Source organism: Lipophrys pholis, assembly GCF_963383615.2.
Source record: "Lipophrys pholis genome assembly, chromosome: 22".
Lineage (NCBI taxonomy): Eukaryota > Metazoa > Chordata > Actinopteri > Blenniiformes > Blenniidae > Lipophrys > Lipophrys pholis.
The window spans coordinates 658,326-683,608 of record NC_137644.1 but is presented as its reverse complement, the minus strand read 5'-3'; the positions used below and the strand labels follow the sequence as shown (position 1 = coordinate 683,608).

General features: G+C 48.0%; 1 protein-coding gene across 1 annotated transcript; it reads left to right on the top strand.

The window, feature by feature from the left end:
* Positions 1–2,172: 2,172 nt before the first annotated feature.
* usp44 (ubiquitin specific peptidase 44) lies at positions 2,173–16,863 on the top strand. The gene is made up of 6 exons (XM_080492086.1): positions 2,173–2,240; positions 6,856–8,598; positions 10,083–10,281; positions 13,832–13,940; positions 14,458–14,699; positions 15,169–16,863. Exons 2-6 carry the CDS (start codon positions 7,018–7,020, stop codon positions 15,291–15,293), a joined length of 2,256 nt encoding a protein of 751 aa, XP_080348212.1. The 5' UTR covers positions 2,173–2,240; positions 6,856–7,017; the 3' UTR covers positions 15,294–16,863.
* The last annotated feature ends 8,420 nt before the right edge of the window (positions 16,864–25,283 follow it).

Below are 25,283 nucleotides of genomic sequence, written 5' to 3'. Positions count from 1 at the left end.
CCATCCCTCCATCATCCATCCATCCCTCCCTCCATCCATCCATCCCTCCATCCATCTGCTCCCTCTTCTCCCTCTCCAGGTGGTGGTGGTGTCAGTCTGAGCACCGTCACCCAGATCACATTGACCCATTAAGAACCTTCCTGCAGGTAGAGAGCCCACAGGAAGGTGGAGAGCTCACAGGAAGGTGGAGAGCCCACAGGAAGGTGGAGAGCCCACAGGAAGGTGGAGAGCCCACAGGAAGGTGGAGAGCCCACAGGAAGGTGGCGCCCGGCGGGGGACATGAACCCTCTACCTTGAGACTGAGAGTCTCATGCTCTACCAGCTGAGCTGGACGGGGGACATGAACCCTCTACCTAGAGACTGACAGTCTCATGCTCTACCTACTGAGCTGGACGGGGGACATGAACCCTCTACCTTGAGACAGAGAGTCTCATGCTCTACCTACTGAGCTGGACGGGGGACATGAACCCTCTACCTTGAGACAGAGAGTCTCATGCTCTACCTACTGAGCTGGACGGGGGACATGAACCCTCTACCTAGAGACTGAGAGTCTCATGCTCTACCTACTGAGCTGGACGGGGGACATGAACCCTCTACCTAGAGACAAAGTCTCATGCTCTACCTACTGAGCTGGACGGGGACGTCATCAGAAATGAAGAGACAATTCTTTTATTTTAATCCATTTTAAAACAATGTATTCGTTGGCTGCTCGTGGCCTTCATGTTATAAAATCTGGCATCATGTGTGTGAATGAGGTGGACTGATGGCATGTCCAAAGATTAGATTAGATTAAATTAGATTAGATTAGATTAGAAGACTAAAATTGTTGGAGTGGGTTAGTGGGTTAGTGCTGCTAATGACTGAATTTAAGAATTTTCTTGTGAAACTTGAGCAAAGAATATCTGCAGTTTGTCATAACTTAACGTGTGTCCAACATTGATATTTCTGAAAGGTTTCTGCTCAGTCACACGATGGATTAAAAATCCTCTAACGCTCTAAATGTAGGAAACGATGTGTATTTGTAATGTTCTGTGTTTCTGTGTCTTTCCAATGAAGTGGATTGGGAAGGAGGAAAACAACCCGTTGATTCGGGAACTAAACCTGCGTGAAGAAACACCGCCCTCTAGTGGTCAACACTGATTACTACTTTGACTTTTTTGTGAAAATCTGAGATTTGTGTGGGATTATTTAGGCTGATGATCGTGATTTAAATTTACGTTCACACATATTACACACAACTAGATTTATAAATCTGAAATATGAGGATGTGTAGGGTAAAACTGACCGGAAGTCAACCCCGGGAATAATTTCAAATATCAAAATCAACTTTATTGGTGAAATTTAAGCCACAAACAAGGAATTGTTCAAGACAATGTAGTACAGGTGAATCAAAAAGAAAGACAAACAGACCCAGGAACACTTTCTTTGCCGCAACTACTCTGAATTCACACATTCACTGATTCACAATTATTCTGCACGTCACAAACAAGTGAAGCCATGTACTTTGAAACAGCTGTGAACCTTAATCCATATTGTACTATTATTTCTTGTACTGCACATTTTTGATAATAAAGGCTATTCTATTCTATTCTATTCTATTCTATTCTATTCTATTCTATTCAGGTCTCATTTGGGTTGTTCTCATGAATTCTATTTCATCGTTTTGTGTCACATTTTGGTTGGTTTTCGTTTCTTTGAAGAGTATATATGAAGAGTGTTTTATTTTGAGCCAGTGGTTGTGTTGTGTAGTATTTTTGGACATAATTTTGTTATTTAATGTCAATTATTGAAACATTTCTTCATGTTTTCATAATTTACTGGATAACGTCTGTCTTTTTGAAGGCATTTGTTGTTTGCAGTGTGATTTTGTCATATTTTTGGTTGGTTTTGAGTACTTTGAGGGTATATTTCGTTACATTGTGATGAAGTCAAGGTTTTTGTTTTCTACCTCCTTGACAGAAACACACGTGACCAAATCACATTTAAATAACTGATTTCTAACAGACAAACGCGGGAATTACAACCGGAACATAAACGGAGGAAAACTACAGTGATTAAAACTTTCTTAATAAACTCGGATAAAGTTGACGAGGGAAATCTTCGTCATCAACAACAATAACAACAACAACACGTCACCGCACGTCACGTCTCGAGGACGCGCTCGAGCCGACACCACGCGACAGGATGACAAGATGGCGACGACTGTAGAGCCGGAGGAGCTACCGTGAAGGAGAGGAGAGGTACCCGCTTTTCTCTCTAACACCAGCGGTTTACAGCCCAGTGGGCACCGTGCAGCCTCCGGGCCGTCGGTTCTGGGTGACCCCCGCCCGGCGGGCCGGTTAGGGAGCCCGCCTCCCGGACGAAGCGTGAACCGTGAGGGAGTATCGCTGCTAGCCTAGCGCGCTAGTTAGCGTGCTAACACTAGCATCACTAAGCTCTTACAAATACTGCAAAACGTGTCGGGGTCGCACCACCGGGGCATGTTTGAGCGGGGCTTATGCGTATTTGAAGGCATTTTAAATAACTGTTTTGTGTGGTTTGAATTGCGGTTCTTTATACGAGTTCAATATTTTATAGTAGCTCAATAACAGCAGCTTAGCTTCCGCTGGCTAACGTAGCTGTGATACTTTGAAGTTGGACTCTTGGTAAAGAGTAGAAAACAGGGGAATGCGGGGGGGGGGGGGGACTGGAGGAGGAATGGGGGGAGAAGGATCGGGAGGAGGAACAGGGGGAAGATGGGGGGAGAAGGATCTGGAGGAGGAACAGGGGGAAGATGGGGGGGAGAAGGAGCTGGAGGAGGAACAGGGGGGGGGATGGGGGGAGCAGGAGCTGGAGGAGGAACGGGGAAGGAGCAGGAGCTGGAGGAGGAACAGGGGGAGCAGGATCTGGAGGAGGAACAGGGGGAAGATGGGGGGAGAAGGAGCTGGAGGAGGAACAGGGGGAGGATGGGGGGGAGCAGGAGCTGGAGGAGGGACAGGGGGAGGATGGGGGGGGGGGAGCAGGAGCTGGAGGAGGAACAGGGGGAAGATGGGGGGGAGAAGGAGCTGGAGGAGGAACAGGGGGAGGATGGGGGGAGAAGGAGCTGGAGGAGGAACAGGGGGGGGATGGGTGGAGAAGGAGCTGGAGAAGGAGCTGGAGGAGGAACGGGGAGAGGATGGGGGGAGAAGGAGCTGGAGGAGGAACGGGGAGAGGATGGGGGGAGAAGGAGCTGGAGGAGGAACGGGGAGAGGATGGGGGGGAGAAGGAGCTGGAGGAGGAACAGGGGGAAGATGGGGGGGAGAAGGAGCTGGAGGAGGAACAGGGGGAGGATGGGTGGGAGCAGGAGCTGGAGGAGGCACAGGGGGAGGATGGGGGGAGAAGGAGCTGGAGGAGGAACGGGGAGAGGATGGGGGGAGAAGGAGCTGGAGGAGGAACGGGGAGAGGATGGGGGGGAGAAGGAGCTGGAGGAGGAACAGGGAGAGGATGGGGGGGAGAAGGAGCTGGAGGAGGAGGAGCTGGAGGAGGAACAGGGGGAGCAGGAGCTGGAGGAGGAACAGGGTGGGGAGCCGGGGGGTGGGAACAGGAGCAGGGGGAGCAGGAGGAACAGAAGGTGGGGGGGCAGGAGGAGGCTGGGGGATTCCACTCACCTCTGTATGAATCCACTGTCTGATCCCACTCACATCTGCCCGAGTCCAGTCAATTTGCAGACACAGATGTAGTTAACCAAAGTACAGACAGAGCCTAACTGACTGGGTCCATGTTACATCCTGGACAGGTAGGCAGTCCATCTCAGGACACACACACACACACACACACACACACACACACACACACACACACACACACACACACACACACACACACACACACACACACACACACACACACACAGAAAGACAATCACACACTCCTACATTATAAGTAAATCATTTAACCTCAGAGGCCTGCCACATCTCTGATTATGATAGAAACATTAATGTTTATCTTGTGAGGATGTGGCGACTCTGACATGGACTTTAATCAGGTGATCATCTCATACTTCACGTAGCACAGCCGGATCCTCGGGTGACGGAATATATCATTGACTGGGATCCATATCAGAGAGGGTCTTTTGGCTGCTTTCCTGGGTTTTTGGAACAGATCTTGAGTTTTCATGCTCCTTAGTGGGATTTGAACCCTCACTTTCTCGGCACGGGCTTTCTGCTCCAACTTGTAGGAACAAAACTGAAAACTCTCAGGTTTCTATCCGCAGTGTCTTTGCTCAGCTGCACCCTTCAGGAAGCTCTGGATGTCTTTGACTCTCTGTCTTCTGGACGGTTGTCTCTCAAAGCCTCTCTGAACTTTTTCTTTAACTTCTTCTTGTCTGTCATTTCGACTGAAAGATTCACCACAATACATCTGCCCTCAGTCGTCTCGTCTCTCAAAAACAGGACCAGCTTTCCAGTTATTTAAAAAACAAATTGGAACACTTTCATTTTTCAGCATATATGACAATAGTAGAAAATGAACAGATGTTGGACACTTTAATTGTCGTCAAGCCAATGTAATATTATGATACCAACAGGGTAGTAAGATATTTGAACCAACATTATAATTATATTATTGGCTGCTGCAGTTTCTCTGTCGTTTTAAAAAAGGTGTGGTCACACTTTGATCCTCTCGCTGCCCCTTCGCTTCGTTCACCTCTCATGTTGTTTGTCAGTCGTGTCGTTGACAAAGTGCCTGATTTCAATGTTCTTGTGTCCGTTAACGGGACGACACGAAGCTCCGAGTCGTGACGTGAGGTTACTTGTCACCTCAGCAGGATGCCTGACAGCAGCCAGGTCTTAGATCGCCGCTGCAGGAATGAATGTGGACACCGTGAAATTGGAAAACAACCAGCAGGTATTGATCAGCTGAGCAGCACCTGTTCATACCTTCTCAATTCTAACCGTCCCTCAGTGAAGCTCTATTAATCTGGGGATCATTGTATTCCAGAAATGATGATGTTATTTTGAGGAGGTCGTACCACAATCATTTAGCAGATTCATATAGAGGACAATCAGGATTTAGAAGGTCAGACAAACACTGGGATCCTTATGAGACTCTGGAAAGTCTTCACCTCTTTCCAACACTTTCTGGTGCTCTTTCACTTCCCCTCTCAAATGTGCTCCTGTACCCGAACAAAGGATGTTCACTTTGCAAGCTCAGAACGCTTTTGTTGGATAATCTTTCTTTTTTGACCTCAGTGGGGGGTTTAACCGGGCTCGGCCTACTCCCAAAGCTCCTCTTTTCTTAGCTACTGATCCTGAAGCATGTTGGGGGAAATCCAGAGAGTGATTGTTGGCTTGAGTCCATCTGTTGGAAAATTAAAAGTCCTATTTCGGAGTCGAACCCTGCAGCTTCTGAAAATCTTCCTGAAGTGTTCGTTGATTCCATCACAGCTCTGGATATGATTTCAGCCTGAGTTACTGTTACTTGGTTCTAGACAGGGTTTGTTGTGGTGTTTTAACAGCCTGCATCATATTAACCACCTGTCATGGCTGCCAGCTCTCGCTGTGTTCATACTTACCTACCAGGTATTGTTTCTGTGGGAAAAGCTCAAGTCTGCTGGGCGCCTGGAGGTTCACCTGAGTTCCTCGTAAAACAGGCAGAAAGAGGCCAAGTCATCATTCAGTTGTGAGGTTTAACGTGTTTCCACTTGAGGCCTCTTCATGCGACCAATGTCTGTGAGTACGCGCGGTACTTGTGACGTCAAAATCATCATCTGCCCCGTGTGCAAGTGTCCGCTCTGACCCCGCGGCGATGGACCGCGCGCAGCCCAAATGTTGTGACTGTGGCCTGTGCGTGACTGTACGCACCGACTGTACGCACCGACTGTACGCACCGACTGTACGCACCGACTGTACGCACCGACTGTACGCACCGACTGCGCATGCGCCAGAGCCTCGCGGTCACTTGTGTGAGGAGATCCTCCATCTCCTCTCTGAACAAGGACAATTTAAAAGAAAATTAAGACATCCAGACGGCGCAGAACTCCTGAAGTGAAACATAAAGTACTTTAGGACAGGTGGAGAACGCCGGGCAGCAGAAGTGGAGATAGATTGAGGATCGTTACGTTACATTATGGAACGTTAAGGAAGTGAGCCAGGAGTGTAGTATGGCCACCGCGGACACTCACATACTCACGACACTCATTGGTAGCAAGAAGAGGCCTTTAAAAGAAGGAGAGGAGGTGATGTGTACACGCTCAGATGGTTTCTGGTCATACATTTGTCATGTAAGGATGAAAAGAGGACATGATGTGACGAAGAGCTCAATGCTGCTCGAGCTGCTCTGTCGGGTTATTCTTTGTTAAATTTTCATCACTTTCATGATGGAAGTTTTGACCTCGTCAAGGTTGTGGGACAGTTGAAGGATTTTGTGTAAAAAAAAAATGACTTCAGTGACTGAAGAAAACAGAACAGCCGAGGAGATTAGTTAAGCACAGTAGTTTGATGAACTAGTTCCAGATAAAATAATGTTCTAACAATCAACTCGGTACTACAGCACGGTTTGTTTCTCGCACCTGAGAACATTCTTTTCTGTTCTCAGTATTCAAATGGATTAAATACTGCGATGTGATTAAAAACTGATGACTGAATTCAATAATTCGATTAAACAAGTCCCACTACTAATTTCCCACCATTGTTGGCTCTTTGGACCACCACAATGGACTGAAAATATAACCTCAGAATTTAAGTGGTGACTTTAATTTGGGGCAGTTCATATCCAAAATAGATGCACGTTGTCGGACTTTTATATTTTATATGATTTTTGACATTTTAAGCCACAGAACAGAAGAAAACCTCTTTGCAGTTATTTGTATTTGACTTTTCTTTGTGCTGTCCTCTGCAGATAACGCCATCATGCCCCAGGAGGGCCCCGTTTCCCCGCTCGCCATGGTTTCCATGGTGATATGAAGCCTGTGTGAAAGGTTCACACATAGACACACACACACACGGACTTGCACACACAGACAGTTGGTGATCACCTGGCACAGTGTGTCAGGTGTGTGTAATGGACAGGTGTAAGCATGTGGGCCGGTTGCGGCTCGCCCCGGACCACTCCATCCTCAACCCCCAGAAGTGGCACTGCGTCGACTGCAACACCACCGAGTCCATCTGGGCCTGCCTCGGCTGCGCTCACGTGGCGTGTGGACGCTACATCGAGGAGCACGCCCTGCAGCACTTCCAGCAGCAGCACCACCCGCTGGCCATCGAGGTCAACGAACTCTACGTGTTTTGTTACTTGTGCGACGACTACGTCCTGAATGATAACGCCACCGGAGACCTCAAACTGCTCCGCAGTACGCTCAGTGCCATCCAGAGTCAGCACTATGAGGTGACCACCCGCAGCGGCCGCACCCTGCGCTCCATCAGTGCGCTGCCCGACGCCCTCATGCCGTGCGGTGCCCGTGAGCTGCAGCTGAGGGACGAGGACAGGATGTTTACAGCCCTCTGGCACCGCCGCAGGGCGCTTATGGGACGTGTGTTTCGCTTTTGGTTCAGTCTGACCGAATGTGGGAAGAAGAGGGAGGAGGAGGAAAGAAAGGGGGAAGAGGAGGAGAGAAAGAGGGAGGAGGAGGAGCAGAAAAGGGAGGCCAAGGAGAGGAGGCGCGCTCTGAAGAGGCAGCTACAGGAGGAGCTAGAGAACGCTCCCGTCAGGAAAAGTAAGCGCATACGTCGGAAAAGCCAGAGAGTGGCGAGTGCTGCGACCACACCTCCGATCTTTAAGAACAGGACTCGCAGCAAGACGAAACCTCCTCCCCCTCCGTCTCACACCCGCACACCCAGGACTCGAAGCGCCGCCACTGCCAGCACCAAGAAGTCTGTACGGACCAAAAAGGTTCAGCCCACTCCCAGAACCAGGAGCAGCTCCTCCAGCAGCCGATCGAAACCCAAAACCTCCTCCAGCACCCCTCGAACTGCCCAGACCTCCTCCCGCCGCAAGCAGAGCACCAAACAGGGCGGCTCGCCGTTCAAACGGCGTCCCACTGTCACTCCCGGAGTGACGGGCCTGAGGAACTTGGGAAACACCTGCTACATGAACTCCATCCTGCAGGTGCTCAGTCACCTGCATGTTTTCAGGGAGTGTTTCCTGCGTCTGGATCTGACCCAGGCTCTGGAGCTGCTGGCCTCCGCCGTCCACGGCCAGCTGGCGGGGAAGGCCTTGTCGCAGTCCCCCCTCGCTCAGAGGAAGGGGCTCCAGGCCAGCTCCGGGTCCGGGGTGGGGCTGAGCGGCGGGGCATCGCGGACCCAGAGCATGGAGCTGATCCAGCCCAAAGAGCCCAGCTCCAAGCACATCTCCCTCTGCCACGAGCTGCACACCTTGTTCCAGGTCATGTGGTCCGGCAAGTGGGCGCTGGTGTCGCCGTTCGCCATGCTCCACTCCGTGTGGCAGCTGATCCCGGCGTTCCGGGGCTATGCCCAGCAGGATGCACAGGAGTTCCTGTGCGAGTTGCTGGACAAGGTGCAGCACGAGCTGGAGAGCACTGGCACACACACCACCAGCGCCGGCGTGCCGCAGACGCAGAAGAGACTCATCAAGCAGGTGCTCAGTGTCGTCAACACCATCTTCCATGGCCAGCTGCTCAGCCAGGTAACACACACACACACACACACACACACACACACACACACACACACACACACACACACACACACACACACACACACACACACACACACACACACACACACACTCAGCAGATGTCATTGCCTCGAACTATAAACTGACTAGTGAGTCAGATTAAATCATGTTTCTTTAAATTGCTCATCCCTTTAAACTGACGCTTGCTCATTAATCTTTCACCTTGGACTTCATGTCATGAGTTGGAATCATTTAAATAAATCTAGTTAGTAACGATGCAAGTAACGGCAGGTTAAACATCTTCACTTGGAGCCAATTAGTCTTATATTGTCATCTCTCATACTTTTTTTTAAAATTGAAAACTAATATATCTCACTCAAATGTTAAAATTGTTCAATTACAATGAAGTGAAAACATTTTTCTTTCAATTGGACAGTTTTCACCCACTAAACCGAGGCAGGGCAGATACATGTCTCCCTCTCAGGTTTGACTAGTTCTTCCACCCACAGTCCCCTCAAGGTGCTGACAAAAGATGGCACTATAATTATATTGAATATAACTAGAATGTGTAAACTGCAAAGCAACAGTGATAGATTATGGAGGCAGGTACTACCAGAATGGAGAACAGATGTTGGGATCTATAATGTATTACATTACGTTGTTTGGGTGTTGTGAAAGAATGTCAGAAAAGGTTCCCAGGTCTTGTAGAATAAACAAAGTTTAAGGCAGGACAATATGTCGCGTAGCCACTGACAGTGCAAACATTTTTTTCCGAGCACAATTGATACTTGGATAACATGTCACCAATAAAACTAATGAACTGAGATATTTTTGCAGGTACAGTTTGTGTATTTGATTTATTTAAAACCATTGAAAACAATCTGATAAAAAATGTTCCTGATGCTGTTGCATTGATGTCTGTGCAGTGCTTCCTCTAGGATTATTTTCAGGGGCGGGGGGCAGGGGCACTGTAGTACTTGAAGCATTTCGGCAGCAACCCATGCTGGTCATAATACTGATATGACCATACATAAATTGAGCCAAAAACAATGGCTTTAGCCTTCCACCCACAAACATCCAGAAAATCTGGAAAAAATAGACCTTAAATGTTGCATTCTAATTTATTGTGGACTACTAAGTACTACATTGTGTACTACTAAATACTATGTTGTGTACTACTAAATACTACATTATGACGTGTTATAAATTATAGGACCAGTTGATATTGAACAAACCAAACGCCAAATAATGTGTTGTAGAAGAAACATACTTTTTTAAAAGTACATAACTGAACAAATATAAACTTGTATACAATATATATATACATGAATATAATATACACAAAGAGGTATACAAAATGACTGTACACATATTGTAGATGGCTTTGAGCAGCTGTGCACTATTTTTTCGGCCATCTTTTTGGAAAATTGCACTGAAATGGAACGGCCATAATACTGCTCCGGGGTCACGTGACCTGCTGATCCTCTCACCAGGTGACGTGCCTCGCCTGTGACCATCGCTCCAACACTGTGGAGCCGTTCTGGGATCTGTCGCTGGAGTTCCCTGAGCGCTACCACAGCAACAGCAGGGAGTCGGTGGCTCAGGCCTCCTGCCATCTGACCGAGATGTTGGCCAAGTTCACCGAGACCGAAGCTCTGGAGGGAAACATCTACGCCTGCGACCAGTGTAACTGTGAGTCCACGCCGCTGTCAAAAAGCAGATATTCATCTGTTTTCTACAATCATTCATGAATTTCAAGCCTGCGCAAGTTTGTAGGGGGAGTCGATCAGAGCTATCTTTAAAAATTAAATGCAAAACGTGTCACCTAAAGTGTTAGAAATCTAAAAGTTATGAAGGGACTAATTAGGAATGGATGAAAGAGGGAACTAGAAGGTCCTGATCATGTGATTCCGTCCACAGTGTGTGCAACGTTTTCCACCATATTACCAAGAAAATCCTTGTTCCACATGGTGAATGTTTCTACTTCCTCTCAGAAAGGAACATTTACCTTTTTGCAATGAAGTAGCTCACATCACTCTACTGCTCCCTCTACAGGCCAAACACCTGCAGGACATGTAGAATCACCTCAAACTCATGTTTTCTGACGATTTTAGGAAACAAACCTACCAGCAGAAAGATGAATCACATGCACAGGAAATAGAAAACGCTGTATTGATTGATGTTAAAAAAGCTTTATGATCAAACCAAATGATTAAATATCTGAAGTCACTTTCACCCTGTGGAGTGTTTTTGGCTCCTTTTGACCGTGTTTGATTTTAATTTTAAGTTCTGTCCATCCATTGTCCCCCGCTTATTCGGGGCCGGGTCGTGGAGGCAGCAGTCTAAGCAGGGATGTCCAGACGTCCCTCGCCCCAGACACGTCCTCCAGCTGTTCCGGTGGGACCCCGAGGCGTTCCCAGGCCAGCCGAGAGACATAGTCCCTCCAGCGTGTCCTAGGTCTGCCCCGTGGCTTCCTACCGGAGGGACATGCCCAGAAAACCTCCCAAGGGAGGCGTCCAGGGGGCATCCCAAACAGATGCTCGAGCCTCAACTGGCTCCTCTGGATGTGGAGGAGCAGCGGCTCTACTCCGAGCTCCTCCCTGGTGACTGAGCTCCTCACCCTATCTCTAAGGGAGCGCCCAGCCACCCTACGGAGGAAACTCATTTCAGCCGCTTGTATCCGGGATCTCCTTCTTTCAGTCATGACCCAAAGCTCATGACCATAGGTGAGGGGAGGAAGGAAGATGGAGCGGTAAATCCAGAGCCTCGCCTTTTGGCTTTGCTCTTTCTTCACCACGACGGACCGATACAGCGACCGCATAACTGCAGACGCTGCACCGATCCGCTTGTCGATCTCACGCTCCATCTTCCTCCCACTCGTGAACAAGACCCCGAGATACTGCAACTCCTCCACCTGGGACAAGGGCTCTCCACCGACCTGAAGGGGGCAAGCCACCTCTTTCCGGTCGAGAACCATGGCCTCGGATTACGAGGTGCTGATCCTCATCCCAGTTGCTTCACACTCTGTGAACTGCGCCAGTGCACGCTGAAGGTCCAGGTTTGATGAAGCCAACAGGACCACATCGTCTGCAAAGAGCGGAGACGAGATCCTGTGGTCCCCAAACCGGACCCCCTCCGGTCCCTGGCTGTGCCTAGAAATTCTGTCCATAAAAGTTATGAACAGAACCGGTGACAAAGGACAGCCCTGCCGGAGGCCAACATGCACTGGGAACAGGTCCGACTTACTCCCGGTAATGTGAACTAAACTCCTGCTCCAGGCCGGATCCTCCTCTCCAGTACCCTGGAATAGACTTTCCCTGGAAGGCTGAGGAGTGTGATCCCCCTGTAGTTGGAACACACCCTCCGGTCCCCCTTCTTAAAAAGAGGGACCACCCTCTTTCTTGTTTGCCACTCCAGAGGAACTGTCCCCGACTGCCACGCAATGTTGCAGAGACGTGTCAGCCAGGACAGTCCCTGCACATCCAGAGACTTGGGGAACTCGGTGCGGTTCTCATCCACTCCCGGTGCCTTGCCACCGAGGAGCTTAGCAACTACCTCGGTGACTTCAGCTTGGGTAATGGACGAGTCAACCTGAGAACCCAGCCTCTGCTTCCTCAGCGGAAGACGTGATGGTGGGATTGAGGAGGTCCTTGAAGTATTCCTTCCACCGCCCGTCGACATCTCCAGTTGAGGTCAACAGCTCCCCACCTCCACTGTAAACAGTGTTGGTGAAAAACTGCTTCCCCCTCCTGAGGCGCCAGACGGTTTGCCAGAATACACACAGAAAACACCCCTGTGCTGGAACATGGTGTTCGTTATGGCCAAACTGTGACTAGCACAGGAGTCCAACAACAGAACACCGCTCGGGTTCAGATGAGGGAGGCCGTTCCTCCCAATCACCCCTTTCCAAGTCTCACTGTCGTTGCCCATGTGGGCCTTTGAAGTCCCCCAGTAGAACAACGGAGTCCCCAGTTGGAGTACTATCCAGCACCCCTCCCAGGGACTCCAAGAAGGTCTCTAAGAAGTACTCTGTACTGCTGTTCGGTCCGTAGGCCGAGACAACAGTCAGAGACCTGTCCCCTACCCGGAGTCGTAGGGACGCGACCCTTTCGTTCACCGGGGTGAACTCAACACATGGCGGCTGAGCTGTGGGGCAATAAGCAAGCCCACGCCAGCCCGCCGTCTCTCACCGCGGGCAACTCCAGAAAAGTGGAGTGTCCAGCCCCTGTGGAGGAGCTGGGTTCCAGAGTCCAAGCTGTGGGTGGAGGTGAGCCCGACTATATCTAGACGGTATCTCTCTACCTCCCGCACAAGCTCAGGCTCCTTCCCCCCCAGCGAGGTCACGTTCCATGTCCCAAAAGCCAGATTCTGTGTCCGGGGATCAGGTCGTCGAGGCCCCTGCCGTCGACTGCCACCCAATCCACACTGCACCCAACCCCCTACAAGCAGCCTCTGTGGGTGGTGGGCTCACAGGAGGAAGAGGAGGAACGCACGTCGTCCCTTCAGACTGGGCCCAGCCGGGCCCCGCGGGTTAATGCCTGGCCACCAGGCACTGGCATACGAGCCCCAACCCCAGGCCTGGCTCCAGGGTGAGGCCCCGGCTGCACCTTACCGGGCGACGTCACGCTTCTCTTTGGGTGGTTGTCCATAGGGGCTATTTGAACTGCTTTTAGTCTTAGAGTATAGACTCCTATATAACTTTGTATGTGCTCTGTCTTCTGCATATTTGGTGAGTCACAGCGCCCCTAAAGGCCTGGCATATGTACTACATGCCCTGAAGCCTAGTGTTGAGTGGTGGTCATAGTGACGTGTGGACAGGAATTTTTGCGGGTACACTGGGGAGGAAAAAAGATTGTCTTGGCTCATGTGGATGTGTCCTTAATGTCCCTTTTCAGAAACCCAACATAAAACTCAAACAAATCCAACGTATGAAAAGTTTCACTGCGTCTGATACAAATGTTCTGAGGATTGATCTGGTAGCAGATAGAAGTCAAATTACTGGATATATTCTGAGATGCGACCTGTTTTATTCAGTTTCTTGAAATGTTGTGACTTTGATACCTTAAAAGGTTAAACATGATCCAGCTACTCTCACAATCCCCAGTTTACCCGATGAAGTGAAACAAGATGAATATTCTACCTCCTGCTCAAGTTTCCTGTTTGTCAGTAAACTGGTCTGGATTTCCTGCTGCTCACGTCTTCTCTTCCTCCTCCTCCTCTTCCTCTCTGCTCCCGGTGACAGCTTCCAGACGGTGGGCCTCCTCCAAACCGGTGATCCTGACCGAAGCACAGAAACGTCTGATGGTCCACAAGCTGCCTCAGGTCCTCCGGCTTCACCTCAAACGCTTCAGGTAACCCCTGATTTATGGTAACAGCTGGATGCCATGGCAGCAGAAAACCCTCTGCGTCGCCCGGAGTAACGCACACCGCCAGAGCTGTTTGGTCCGCTCCACTTCCCAAAAGTGCTTAACTTTGCCCAAGTCCATAGAGAATATGATATTGATATTGATTGCAGATAGTAGACTGAAAGAATGCCTCATTTATTTTTCCAATGGGAGACTTTATAATATCATTATATGGCTTTTTGTTGGTAGTTTTTGTTCTGTGTGCTTTTCAGCTCCAATTAGATAAATATTTAGTTGCTTCATCTTGTTATATTTGGACTCAAAGTGTCTGACGATGCATTAATCTGCTTCTTTTATCATCAATTGAACCAGAATACATATATTTTATACACATTTAAAACTAAGATGACACAAGTTTTTTTTGCCACACAAAGTACATCAGAGCCACAAGTGAGAGTGAATGTGACTGAAACTAATAGCTGATTGGCTGTTCCTCCCTTCCCTCCCTCTGATTGGTCCTCAGGTGGTCTGGGAGGAACCACCGGGAGAAGATCGGGGTCCACGTCAGCTTCGATCAGCTCCTGGACATGGAGCCGTACTGCTGCCGGGAGCCGGCGCCCAGTGGCGTGCCCTGCTCCGCCCCCAGCAGCCCCGGCTCCCCGCGCCCAAAGCACTTCCTCTACCAGCTCTCCGCAGTGGTGATGCATCATGGGAAGGGCTTCGGCTCGGGCCACTACACCTCCTACTGCTACAACACGGAAGGAGGTGAGTGAGCCCACGTTTCCATTTTCACACATTCCTGTTGGTAGAACTTCTCTCGCCGTCGGCCGGCGTTAGAGGACCACAGCTGTCTGACATCACGAGGGAGAGGCGTCCATGAGTCACTGCTTCTTCTGAGAGCCGTTTGCACTCAACAATGCTCGTAGCCATGGAAACGCTCCGACGCCGTCTCTGTGGAAACGGGCGAAAACAACACTTTCTGGAAATGCTGTGTCGCCTTGTGGATGGCGGAAGCACCGCGACTGCTCATGTGCATCACGGCCGTAGTAGCTAGTTGTTGTGCACATGCTCAGTAGAGACAATCAGAGCAACGTTAACTGATTATTATGGAGGAACAACGGCCGTCATGGCAGCCACTTACTGTTTCAGAAATGTTTGATCACCTGAGACCTTCTCTATGTTCTCCACATGCTTTTGTCTTCATCCATGTGATGGTTCTCCCCCCCCCCCTCAGGCTTCTGGGTTCACTGTAATGACTCTAAGATGAACGTGTGCTCGGTGGAGGAGGTGTGTCGCGCTCAGGCCTACATCCTCTTCTACACACAGCGAGTAACGGAGGACAAAGACCGCCCACTATAGGACCACCACCCTCCTGCTCCTCCTGCTCCTCCACAAACGATATCAGCACAGCGCCCCCGGGAGGCTCTCCTCCACCTCTTTTTTTAAGAGGGTGGGTATTTTTATAGCTCAAGAGGTTGTTTTTTTTAACTCTATTTTTCTATACGAGGAAAAAACCAAGAGGAAAAAGTTTAACAATCTGGTTCTGCTTCAGTAATTCTTGTATATGGTGTTTATATGTAGGTATTTTTAAAAAGAGAGAAAGTTTTGTGATTTATGTACAGTTGTATTTTATAAGAAGAGTATCAACCAAGATGTGTCTCAGCAGATTACGTACAGAAGATCAGTGGCTCCTTGATTGTAATGCTGTTATGGGGCTGATATAGTAGCAACATGAGGCGTGTGTGTGTGTGTGTGTGTGTGTGCGCGCGCAAGGATACGTAAATGTCTCCTTTCAGTCACATTCAGGGGATATTGTGACAGAAATATGAAAGGGTGGGTTTTTTGACCCATGTCATTGACTGGCAGGCTCTCTCTGGTTAAGCTTTGTGCCTTTTAGTCTGCACTGTGCCTCGTTAGCTCAGTGAGCTTTATACTGTTACACGTGACACTGTAGGAGTGCTCAGTGATTCAGACAATATTACAGGAATTAGAAAGGAGTTGTTTGACAAAAGTGAACCTGCAAGTCAATCTGAGGGCAAAACACAAGCATTAGTTTAAAAAAACAAAATAACTTTCATGTTGGTCCGTGACACTTACGAGTCATTGTAAGCATGAAGTAGCACTGAGTAGTGCTCAATGGTGCAGAATCTAACATGTCTGACTTGATGTAGCTTAACTGTGCCCTCAGTTTGACTTGCAGGCTCAGTTTATTTCGAGAGAAATCCCTGTCATGGCGGGACATTTATGTGTATTTTTAAGCACGATTTAGCACTGTAACAGTGTTTAATGCCATAACTGAGCCTGTAAGTCCAGACTGAGGGGAACGAAACACGTACTTGTGGATAATCTCTAGTGCGTGACAGCATTTACACGTCCGACTCGACAACGCTCGATCACTAATGTACGTATACCCTCTCCACACGTGCAGCTCATTTTGCTCGTTCAGTCGCCGTGATGCTGTTTATCAGATTAATAACGTCACTTTAGATCATCGGCACCCCCGGACCGATCGTCTCTGGAGAATCACTCCGGAAGCTCCTTCAACTTTCTGGAGATCGGAACAGAAATGCTCAGTTTGACTCTGTCTGTGCCGAACGTCGCCCCCTGGTGGAGGTTTAAAGGTGCAGTTTGTACACAAAACTACATTCGAGTGTTAAGATCAGCAAGTTGAAGTTGTTGTAGGTTCTCACACAGATCAGCTTTTAGGGGAACAACAAAAACCGGAAAACTGTGAATCCTTCTGTTCCAGATGAACCACGTTAACTGGAAGATCTCAAACCTTTTTATTCCTGTTTATTCTTCATAAATTTCCAAATAAAAACCTGAAAAAAATCTCAACGTCCACAAATTGCAGACTGAGTCACAAACTGTTCAATCAAAATACAAAATGTTTCATAAATTTAAATAAAAACAAAAAGACAGATGCTGGAATTACCTGTTTAAATGTGCTTCTCAGAAACAAGGACTGGTCTGACCGTTTTCAGGAGAACCTGCAGGATTGTGGTGGCCGAGGGTTCTGCTGGTTGGCCGCTGGAAACCGGTTTATTTGTTGAATCCCAACAAATCATGACAATTAGTTGGTTAAAAAGTCGTCAACCAGAAAATCATCAAAATGCTGAAAACCTCCGGCCGCCACCAAAGGTTCTAAAGTCAGAAACTATAAATACACAAAGGAAAACGGAATCTTAATTGAACATTGTGCAAGTTGAATTTCTTCATCGATGTAAATGTGGACGATCCGATTTTAGGAAATGTTGATGAGCCAGAAGGAAATCAGCTGACGTGTAATTAATGTAGAAAACAAACAGAATTATTTTTTTAAAAGTCAATCTTCTACCCTGCACCTTCAACAATCATTCAAAAGATCGGACCGTTCAACACCTAACAGATAGTTGGGTTCAGTCCAGATGTTGGTCTGAATGTCTCCAGGTGTGGTTCGGGGCTCAGTGCTGCCCCCTGGCTGCTCCAGAATGTAAACAGTTAGTTTTTGTTTTTACAGAGAAGTGGCCTTCCCCCCCCCCCCCCCCCCCCCCCCCAAATCTCACCAGCATTTTGAGCCTGAATGTATTTTTCTACAATCTTTCTCAGAAGTTCTGCGTTCTGTTCAGAAGTTCTGCGTTCTGTTCGAGCACCAGCAGCAGTGTAACGCTCCGCTCTCACAGCAAACAACTGTTTGCGGTTCAATTCCCGCTCCACTGAAGTGTGTGTGTGTGTGTGTGTGTGTGTGTGTGTGTGTGTGTGTGTGTGTGTGTGTGTGTGTGTGTGTGTGTGTGTGTGTGTGTGTGTGTGTGTGTGTGTGTGTGTGTGTGTGTGTGTGTGTGTGTGTGTGTGTGTGTGTGTGTGTGTGTGTGTGTGTGTGTGTGTCTATGGAAGTTATACTATGCAAATTGTTACCTCAAGTTGTTTTCTAGAGAAAATTACCTCAATAAATGAGAATATTTTTTCATTTTTCTACAAAATGCATCAGTGTGTTTTTTCCATGGTTTTAGTTTTTACTCCAGACAAATCTACAAAAATATGAACCTTAAAGTTTTGGTAAAAGTTTTTTGACATTTATGCCATAATTGTAAAATACTATGAATGAGATTTGAGTAAGTTTTGATATTCTTGGATTTCTTCCCGACTTTATAAACAAATCGAATGACATCTCGGTGTTACTATAGATTGTTAAAAAAAATCCACTTTCATACATTTATTCGATCTAAATGAATTTGCTCCTGGTGAACCTCTGAACACAGTGAAATGTTACTGGAAATACGGAGCCAGTGGTCCCTCACTCCTGAAGTTTGAAGCATTTAAAAAAATACTAGTTTATGAATTATTTTGAATATTACTGAATAAAATTTAAACTGATAAAAGATTTAAAAATGAAAAAGTCCTTTAAAAAACAAATTTATTAGTAATTTAACTTTTTACTTGGAATTTTTTTTCTTGGTTCAGTTACTTAAGGATACGCTTCCATGTACCCGGGTATTTACAAAATAGATATTTCTCAGCGTTTCCTGTATTTACACATAAACGCAGCTACAGGTGCTTCCTTTAGAACCTTCTGATGCTTCCTTTAGAACCCCCTTTAGCCTAGGAACCACTGATGCTTCCTTTAGAACCTCCTTTAGCCTAGGAACCACTGATGTTTCCTTTAGAACCTCCTTTAGCCTAGAACCCACTGATGCTTCATTTAGAACCTCCTTTAGCCTAGGAACCACTGATGCTTCCTTTAGAACCTCCTTTAGTCTAGGAACCACTGATGCTTCCTTTAGAACCTTCTTTAGCCTAGGACCCACTGATGCTTCCTTTAGAACCCCCTTTAGCCTAGGACCCACTGATGCTTCCTTTAGAACCTCCTTTAGTCTAGGAACCACTGATGCTTCCTTTAGAACCTCCTTTAGTCTAGGAACCACTGATTCTTTCTTTAGAACCTCCTTTAGTCTAGGAACCACTGATGCTTCCTTTGGAACATCCTTTAGCTTAGGAACCACTGGTGCTTCCTTTAGAACCTCCTTTAGTCTAGGAACCACTGATTCTTTCTTTAGAACCTCCTTTAGCCTAGGAACCACTGATGCTTCCTTTAGAACCTCCTTTAGCCTAGGAACCACTGATGCTTCCTTTGGAACATCCTTTAGCTTAGGAACCACTGATGCTTCCTTTAGAACCTCCTTTAGTCTAGGAACCACTGATTCTTTCTTTAGAACCTCCTTTAGCCTAGGAACCACTGATGCTTCCTTTAGAACCTCATTTAGTCTAGGAACCACTGATTCTTTCCGTACCATACACAACTTTTTCAGTGGAACCACAGGAAACCTGTTCCGCCTTTCCCCGGCACAAAGTGTGGTGGGGCTTAAGTTCTGTGTTGTCAAGAAACTTGTGCTGCAGTATATTGCAATTATACACTGTTGGGGCCAGAGCTCCATGAACTCCTCCAGAGGTTTTTCCCCCGAAAGGAAAACACCAGCGACAATGGAGAGGCCATAAAACAGCAGGGGAGCGAGCCAGACCCCGGAAGTGGCCAATGAGGACGCTTGAATCCGACCCGAACACAGCAGGGGTCCAAACCCAAGTTGGTGGGACTCACGTTCTATCAAAGCTCTCAGCTATTCTCAACTGACCATCGGCGGAGACACATGTCTCTGCTTGCCTCAGGATGGTAAAGAGAGAAAAAGAACAGAAGAACCACCAACGCCAGCCAGCTGGACGAGCAGAACCCAGTTTGGACTACATCTTCTGTTTTCCTCTATTTTTCCTGTTTTTGGGAGATTCTGGAGACCAGAGCCATCGTCTCCCCCCAAGATCATCCTCTCAGTTGCACTCCTGCAGCTGGAGCCAGGCCTCTGAATTTCAGGATGCTGAAATTAAGACCCGGTAACAACCAGTTACCACCGCCTCCCAGAACCAACAGCACCACGGACGGTGCTGTCCAGAACCGGAGGGTGAGAGCTTTTGTCTGGGCAGAGAATAGTTAGAATGATGTTCTGTTGAAAATGCAATATGTTTCCCTGTGCCGCTCAGAAGGCCGCAGCATCTCATGTTGTTTGTGAATGCGCATTCACGCGCACTAAGTCCAGAACTCTGGTTTTCCACCTCAGAACCAGAGGTCCAAGTGAGCTCCAGGCCCACTAGGAGCTCTGTGTGGAGGAACCAGGGTTCAGAACCGAGCCTCACAGAATTCTCTGTCTTTCTCTTGTCTTCATCCTCTCTCATCTCTCCCCCTCTTTCACTAACCCGCAGCAATGCGCCCTCCTTATCTGATCAAGATAAGGTCTCACACACACCACTGCATGTAACACCTACATGTCAGCTGCTGCAGGGCAGATCTGCCGTGATCACAAGAGCCCTAACGGCCGGTCCCGACCTCCACTTAGGTGCTCAGAACCGGGCCAACGGAACCGCCCGTTCGTTATGCCCTCGGTAGACTGCCTCGCTCCGAGACCGCCCTCGCGCACGCGCGCTCGACGGACGTCTTGTTTATCTGGCCGCTAAGCAACCGCCACGTCCCCAGAAAGAGCGAGTCAAACGCCCCTAGTGGTCGCGTGGGTCATCGCAATCCCTCTTGACATCCACCGGGTGGACACATCAGGTTATTACACCCCCTCACTCCAGACCGCACGCACGCACGCACGCATGCACACCCACACACACACACACACACACACACACACACACACACACACACACACACACACACACACACACACACACACACACACACACACACTCTTTGTACATAGTGTTGCTGTTTAATAGATTAGATCTCCGTGTTAGAGGTCGTTTGCTAATTGAATGTGTTGATTTATGAGATGATTTATGAATTATTTATGAATGAATACATTTTATTAATAAACGCCTGTTAGCTGAATTGAACACTTCTTGGTGATTATTGTGTATTTATTGACAATTCACTGGTTTGTAACAGTCTGCGCTCGGATCTCACACCTTCCATTCTATTTAAGATGGTTATCTTTTATGCAGAAATATTAACTAACTTAAATAAACTTTTTACAAACCAGACTGATATTTTGGTATTAGCTATTTCCAGTTTATCTGGTGGTGCCCCGATTTATTATTAATACATAAATAAGAAATTTATGCAAATTAATAATTTTTTTTATTAAAAATTATTTTCGATAATTTTTCAATTTTTTTGGTTTTTAAAGTAGTTATTCAATTACTTTAGGAGTTGTTAATGAGTAAATGACCGTTTACTTCCATTAATAATTTCAATTTTTCATAAATTACTTCCAGTGATTTATTACTTTTAGTAATCTATTACTTACAGTAATGATATGCTAATAACCAACCATAAACCCCAACAACACTATATAATAGGGTTATACCTACCCTACCTACACCACCTCCAACCACCTCCTCCCTACCTGCACTACCTCTAACCACCTCCTCCCTACCTGCACTACCTCTAACCACCTCCTCCCTACCTACACCACCTCCAACCACCTCCTCCCTACCTGCACTACCTCTAACCACCTCCTCCCTACCTACACCACCTCCAACCACCTCCTCCCTACCTACACCACCTCCAACCACCTCCTCCCTACCTACACCACCTCCAACCACCTCCTCCCTACCTACACTACCTCCAACCACCTCCTCCCTACCTACACCACCTCCAACCACCTCCTCCCTACCTGCACTACCTCCAACCACCTCCTCCCTACCTACACCACCTCCAAAAGTCTCCTCTCCGCCACTTCCAACCACCTCCTCTCCACCTGCACTACCTCCAACCACCTCTTCTGCGTTCTCAGCTCCACTGCTCTTTTCCACCTCCACCCTTTCTGTCTCACATTTAAAGGACCCTCTGCTCTCTTCTTACTGTTCTCTCCTTCACTCCTCTCCTCGGACACTTTTCCTCCTGTAACCCCATCTGCTCCTCCTCCACTCCTTACTACACCTCCTCCTGCTCCACTGGTCCCCTCCTCAGGACGGGACCTCCTCTGATGTCCCTCTTGTCCACATCTGAAGCACTTCGTGTTCTCCATGGTGGCAAACAGAACATATTAAAAACCTTCCACATTAACTTTGAAACTCAGATTTAACTCTTGGTTGTTGTTTTTCATAATCATTAACAGTTGTCTCCTGTGAGAGACAATATGTCTGTCCTCCTGCTCCTGACAGCCTGAACACAGTTTCCTCACAGGAGAAACAGCGGTCCCATATGGAGACAACAGGTAAATCAAGGTGGCATCATCATCCAATGGTGGAACACCACCCAACATGACCTTCTTTGCAGGTGTACTTAGTGGCATCACCTCCACCAGCGTGTCTCTCATTACTACACCAGCTGAAACCACCGCGTCAGCCTTCTCCACCTCATTGACCAACATCTCCGCTCCTTCCTTCATTCTTGCAGCAGAGATAATGTTGGCTGCACCAACCACCTTTGCCACCACCTTCACACAGTCCTCCACTGACCAGGGGAACCCGGGGTCCCCTGGTCAGTTTAGTGGAAGCCATGATGCTAAGCAGCTAACTGTTGCTAACAGCACCACAGCCTCACCAAACCAGGGTAACACACCCTCACTCACCTCACACTCACTCAGCCCCCCCACACACACACCCTCACTCACTCACCTCACGCTCACTCACCTCACGCTCACTCACCTCACACACACACACACCTCACACACACACACTCACTCACCTCACACTCACTCACCTCATAAACTCACACCACATACACTCACTCACACACGCTCACCTCACACACGCTCACACCACACACTCACCTCACACACACTCACTCACCTCACACTCACTCACACACACACATGCTCACACCACACACAATCACTCATCTCACACACACTCACTCACCTCACACACGCTCACACCACACACATTCACTCACTCACCTCACACACACACTCACTTCACACACACTCACCTCACACACACACTCACACCACACACCAGCAGAACAGCTTCTGGAGCTGTACTGAAGAGTCATCATGACCAGCAGAACAGCTTCTGGAGCTGTACTGAAGAGTCATCATGACCAGCAGAACAGCTTTACTGAAGAGTCACCATGACCAGCAGAACAGCTTCTGGAGCTTTACTGAAGAGTCACCATGACCAGCAGAACAGCTTCTGGAGCTTTAGTGAAGAGTCACCATGACCAGCAGAACAGCTTCTGGAGCTTTAGTGAAGAGTCACTATGACCAGCAGAACAGCTTTACTGAAGAGTCACCATGACCAGCAGAACAGCTTCTGGAGCTTTAGTGAAGAGTCACCATGACCAGCAGAACAGCTTCTGGAGCTTTAGTGAAGAGTCACTATGACCAGCAGAACAGCTTTACTGAAGAGTCACCATGACCAGCAGAACAGTTTCTGGAGCTTGTAGTGAAGAGTCAACATGACCAGCAGAACAGCTTCTGGAGCTGTACTGAAGAGTCATCATGACCAGCAGAACAGCTTTACTGAAGAGTCACCATGACCAGCAGAACAGCTTCTGGAGCTTTACTGAAGAGTCACCATGACCAGCAGAACAGCTTCTGGAGCTTTAGTGAAGAGTCACCATGACCAGCAGAACAGCTTCTGGAGCTTTAGTGAAGAGTCACTATGACCAGCAGAACAGCTTTACTGAAGAGTCACCATGACCAGCAGAACAGCTTCTGGAGCTTTAGTGAAGAGTCACCATGACCAGCAGAACAGCTTCTGGAGCTTTAGTGAAGAGTCACTATGACCAGCAGAACAGCTTTACTGAAGAGTCACCATGACCAGCAGAACAGTTTCTGGAGCTTGTAGTGAAGAGTCAACATGACCAGCAGAACAGCTTCTGGAGCTTTAGTGAAGAGTCACTATGACCAGCAGAACAGCTTTACTGAAGAGTCACCATGACCAACAAAACAGCTTCTGGAGCTTTACTGAAGAGTCAACATGACCAGCAGAACAGCTTTACTGAAGAGTCACCATGACCAGCAGAACAGCTTCTGGAGCTTTACTGAAGAGTCACCATGACCAGCAGAACAGCTTCTGGAGCTTTAGTGAAGAGTCACCATGACCAGCAGAACAGCTTCTGGAGCTTTAGTGAAGAGTCACTATGACCAGCAGAACAGCTTTACTGAAGAGTCACCATGACCAGCAGAACAGCTTCTGGAGCTTTAGTGAAGAGTCACCATGACCAGCAGAACAGCTTCTGGAGCTTTAGTGAAGAGTCACTATGACCAGCAGAACAGCTTTACTGAAGAGTCACCATGACCAGCAGAACAGTTTCTGGAGCTTGTAGTGAAGAGTCAACATGACCAGCAGAACAGCTTCTGGAGCTTTAGTGAAGAGTCACTATGACCAGCAGAACAGCTTTACTGAAGAGTCACCATGACCAACAAAACAGCTTCTGGAGCTTTACTGAAGAGTCAACATGACCAGCAGAACAGCTTTACTGAAGAGTCACCATGACCAGCAGAACAGCTTTACTGAAGGGTCACCATGACCAGCAGAACAGCTTCTGGAGCTTTAGTGAAGAGTCACCATGACCAGCAGAACAGCTTTACTGAAGGGTCACCATGACCAGCAGAACAGCTTCTGGAGCTTTAGTGAAGAGTCACCATGACCAGCAGAACAGCTTCTGGAGCTGTACTGAAGAGTCACCATGACCAGCAGAACAGCTTTACTGAAGAGTCACCATGAGCAGCAGAGCAGCTTGTTGAGCTCCAGCTCGCTGCCTCCCAGTCGTAGTGTCGGTAGTTTCCACAGTAAAAAGCTGCTCAAAGTCTTCGGTCTTCTTTTCCTCACAGTTTCCATTTCTTCTTCAAACGAGCTCCTTGAAAAAGGTCCAGAAGCAGGTCCGCCATCGTATCACCTGATCTAGATGTTAAATTCGCCGCCATCACCTCCAGAACGTCAGATAATAACAGCGCGTCATCACCACCTGCCCATGGGCCAATCAGTGAAGCTCATTTCAATGACGACACCCAGACCAGCACTAGAAACTCTGCTTGCCCTGGGGCGTTCTGTCAATAACATCACAATCCGATTGGCTGGTGTTCCTGTCACTCAACATTTAAACCAATAGCAGCGTCCAGCTTCCATCAGAGGTGAGCGATGCAGTTACTGCTGTGATGCGTTTAGAGGACGTAGGAGATTTGAGCTCCACAAAATAGAACCAGTTGTTTTCTGGATAAAGTTGCAGACTGAACAAGCAGCCTAGTTGATTCCAGACACAAGAAGCAAGCTTCAGCTTCTGCTTCTGCTTCAGCTTCTGCTTCAGCTTCTGCTTCAGCTTCAGCTTCAGCTTCAGCTTCTGCTTCAGCTTCTGCTTCGGCTTCGGCTTCAGCTTCTGCTTGTTTTTCAGTTAAATGAGGTACTTTTCCTGACAAATACAAAACTACAGAGTTT